The following is a 4,160-nucleotide window of genomic DNA, read 5'->3' as shown; positions in this document are numbered from 1 at the left end:
CAATTAGGGAATCACGCCTACTGCCATCTGCTCTAAATGTATACTCTGTATGATGTGCACATGCGAATATAATGTCAAGTCTAGTAGTACGTCATTTGAAAAAATAAAATAGCCTAATTGTTTAGGGGGGGATTAAACAATGGAAAAATAACATTTGCACATACAGTACAAATATTTGTTATGCAAAGTCTCCTATGACAACAAAAAACAATCCCGCAATAGGTCCTTAGTTTTGTGGTTATGATAAGGAGAGTGTATCGCTGAAATGCATTACTGTTCAATTTACAGTTGAATAACCAAACAATTGGTTGCTTAGAATCACAGACAGATGTGACATACATTGAAGCAGAGGTTGATGTGGCTGTAATGGTCTGTTAATACACAAGCTAAGTTGTCTGTCTACAGTGGAAATGTGTTTACAGAAATGTGACTAACTCAGAACTGTTTCGGTTTATTTTGCAGATAAAATAAATAAATATCATCACAAATAACATCCGAGTGCTCCACGGGTATGAAAAACTAAACCTTCTGTCTATCATTGGCATCACAGGAAGTTCAATGTTTGTTGAGCACCATAGTGCTGCTTTGGAACACAGGTGATGGATGGCTGTGCACAGCAGCAGCCCTGCTTGGAGGGTCTAGCCTATAGCCTCTCTCAGTGACAGGATGACTATGCCAGAGAGCACTACGGTTTTCTTTAATCTGAGCTTCCCCGTGGAGTGGAATCAGTCTGACTCCAGACCGGAGACACCTGACAAGGAGAAGAACTGGCCTGCTCTGCTCATCTTAATGGTCATCTTCTTCACTGTGGTGGGCAACATCCTGCTCATCCTAGCTGTGTCTCTGGAGAGGAAGCTGCAGAATGCCACCAGCTTCTTCCTGCGCTCCCTTGCTGTGGCAGACATGCTTGTGGGGTTTCTCGTCATGCCGGTCTCACTGATCAACATTCTCTATGGTAGGTAGGTAGATGGTAGGTGGAGCTCTTTTAGCAAAGCAGTGTTTGTTTACCCTCTGAATAAGGATCTATTGAAAGCAGCTAGGGATACGAGGCTTTACTGTGAGGTGATGTTCAAGTGGATGAGGAAGACGGTGAGGTAAAAGATCCTGGTTAACATGTTATGGCATGTCTATCGGAGCAAACAAATCAGGCTTTTATGTCTATGTTAATTGGTACAATTGGTCAAGACCCTTAGACGAGGATAAAGGAACAGTTCATGTTTACCACGACCAAATGAAGATCATCTGAGTAGACAGAAAGACATTCTGATGTGAGATTACCCCCGTTCCCACACAATTCCCTTATCTCAGTAAGCCCCATTACTTTGAGTGGCATTGAAGAGTTTGTTTATTTTAGATCAAATGGGTTTGTCCAGATAAACTCTGCCCTCATAAACGTTCATTATTTTCATGTCATTAAGGATTAAAGACTTTGATCGGTTACATCATTACATTATTTTTCTAGTTACAACATAGCAGTCTATTTGATGATGTATGAGACTGACAAATGACCTTGGATTTGTTTGCATGGTCACAAAGCAGGTGTGCAGACTTGAAAATGAAATATCAGTAATTGTTAGTGAACTGTGTCTGTCCATCCCTCAGACTACGTGTGGCCCTTCCCCAGACCCCTCTGTCCCGTCTGGATCTACTTAGACGTGCTGTTCTCCACAGCATCCATCATGCACCTGTGTGCCATCTCACTGGACCGCTATGTGGGCATCTGTAACCCCATCCAACATAGCCGCTCCAACACCCTCTCCAAGGCCAAGGCTAAGATCGCCCTCGTCTGGACCATCTCCATAGGTGAGTTCATGCTGACGTAGTTGTTGTAAATCAGGAGGGGGGAAAACGATTGAACAAGAGATCTAGCTAAATCATTTCCTCCTACTGTGTTGTCTGTGTGTCTGGAGAGATAGTGAGTTACTATGTGACATTCTTTCTGTTTTGCCTTTTTGAAGAAAAAAACATCGTGCTTTTTTTCTACAGTCTGTCAGAAAGCCAAACGGACGCTTTTTCTCTGACCTCTCCTGGGGCTCTCTGACATCTTCACGCTGAGAGATGCTCTAAACAGGGACGACAGGACAAGCCATTATGGTCTCATGGCTCAAGGCTTTTTTGGTTTCACAGAAATCGGACAGCCAGTCAACCTGTTAACTTGTTGACTTCATCTAAAAACCTCAATCCACATTCTCTGCCCTCATGTGCTTCCTTGAAACCACCTGCTGGTTGTTTAATCATTATGATTCCCTCTTCTAATCTAATAATATAATGTTTTTGAGATAGATGTAGCCATGTTTGTGCATTGGTTTAAATATGACAATAATAAGTGATATTAATTGTCCTGTGATCTCCATGTCCATCTGTCTCTCTCTCTCTGACAGTGATCTCCATGTCCATCTCTCTCTCTCTCTCTGACAGTGATCTCCATGTCCATCTCTCTCTCTCTCTCTTTGACAGTGATCTCCATGTCCATCTCTCTCTCTCTCTCTTTGACAGTGATCTCCATGTCCATCTCTCTCTCTCTCTCTTTGACAGTGATCTTCATGTCCATCTCTATCTCTCTCTCTCTGACAGTGATCTCCATGTCCATCTCTCTCTCTCTCTCTCTCTCTCTCTGACAGTGATCTCCACACCCATCCCTGTGATTGGCCTGTATGACGAGGGGAAGGTGTTTGCCAACGGGACCTGTGTACTGAACGAGCACAGCTTCGTCCTGGTTGGCTCCTTCGTAGCCTTCTTTGTCCCTCTGGTCATCATGGTGGTCAGCTACTGTTTGACTGTACGTGTTCTGCAGCACCAAGCTTCTGACTTCCTGCATGGAGGTCAGGCTTCAATCAACCGTCCGGCCCTACTCAGGATCACCCCAAGGTCCCCTGCAGGGGACAGTCTCCGTCTCCTCAAACAGGACCCTGCCCCTGAGGCCTTGCCAGCTGTTGGTTCCTCCGACGTTTCCGTCTCTCAAGCCTCCCTTCAACCCATCTCTCCAGCAGGGAGACAGGAGCCAGGGGGAGCTGGCATGGCTCAATCAATCAAAAATGAGAGGAGAGCCTCCATGGTCCTGGGTGTGGTGTTTTTCCTCTTCCTGATTATGTGGTGTCCATTCTTCATCACCAACGTGCTGAGCGTCTTGTGTGAGGACTCGATAATAAGCCTGTGCAATAAGCCCGTGTTGGCAGTGCTCCTAAAGGTCTTTGTTTGGGTGGGATATGTCTCCTCTGGTGTCAACCCACTGGTCTACACTCTATTCAACAGGACCTACAGACAGGCCTTCCACCGCTACCTACAGTGTATCTACCACAGCCCGCCAGCCAAGAGCACCAAGAGTATTTCTGTTAATACAGTCACGCCTATTCTATGCAGTAAAGATGCCAACGACTGTAGCTGTAACAGCCACAATGGGCATAAAGTGGAAATGAAAGGAAGAATGGGGTTGGAGAGAGAGGGTACAGGGTCTGGGATGCTTGAAAAGTTGGCCAGTGTCTGTCCCACCACCGCTGAGGAAGTCAGCTGTGTCTGAACTGGCTGGCTGGCCTACTGTCTTTCCCCTTCAGGCTCTCTACATACAAAACATTGTGGTGACACAGCTGTTGCTTCATGTCACTGCCTGGATTCTCCAGCTCCACTTCCTGTTCAAACACAGGAGATGTACTGGATTCTCAATCTCCACTTCCTGTTCAAACACAGGAGATGTACTGGATTCTCAATCTCCACTTCCTGTTCAAACACAGGAGATGTACTGGATTCTCCAGCTCCACTTCCTGTTCAAACACAGGAGATGTACTGGATTCTCCAGCTCCACTTCCTGTTCAAACACAGGAGATGTACTGGATTCTCCAGCTCCACTTCCTGTTCAAACACAGGAGATGTACTCAATGTCTCCCTGTTGCTGGACCTGTAAACATGACTCAATGATATATGAAATAGTGTTAAGTCTGCACAATTGATAATGTATGTGTCAGACATTAATTACAGCTAGTGAGTAATATGTGTGTAGTCAGTGTGGTTATTGTAATGAAATGTCCATTAACTGCACTACTAGTAAATCAAAAGGCGTTTGCATCTCTCACAACAGGGCTTTGAGGATAATTTACAGGGAAACCACTTGCTGTATCTCTCTGTAATCCTGGAGCCACAGTGCCACCTAATGGGAATATACTGTA

The 4,160-nt window shown here is 45.1% G+C and overlaps 1 protein-coding gene across 1 annotated transcript; it reads left to right on the top strand.

Moving 5' to 3' along the window:
• Positions 1-666: 666 nt before the first annotated feature.
• LOC120021072 (5-hydroxytryptamine receptor 2C-like) lies at positions 667-3,517 on the top strand. The gene is made up of 3 exons (XM_038964720.1): positions 667-955; positions 1,603-1,803; positions 2,622-3,517. Exons 1-3 carry the CDS (start codon positions 667-669, stop codon positions 3,515-3,517), a joined length of 1,386 nt encoding a protein of 461 aa, XP_038820648.1.
• The last annotated feature ends 643 nt before the right edge of the window (positions 3,518-4,160 follow it).

This window comes from Salvelinus namaycush, chromosome 26 (genome assembly GCF_016432855.1).
Source record: "Salvelinus namaycush isolate Seneca chromosome 26, SaNama_1.0, whole genome shotgun sequence".
Classification (NCBI taxonomy): domain Eukaryota; kingdom Metazoa; phylum Chordata; class Actinopteri; order Salmoniformes; family Salmonidae; genus Salvelinus; species Salvelinus namaycush.
This window is presented reverse-complemented; position numbering and strand designations above follow the sequence as displayed.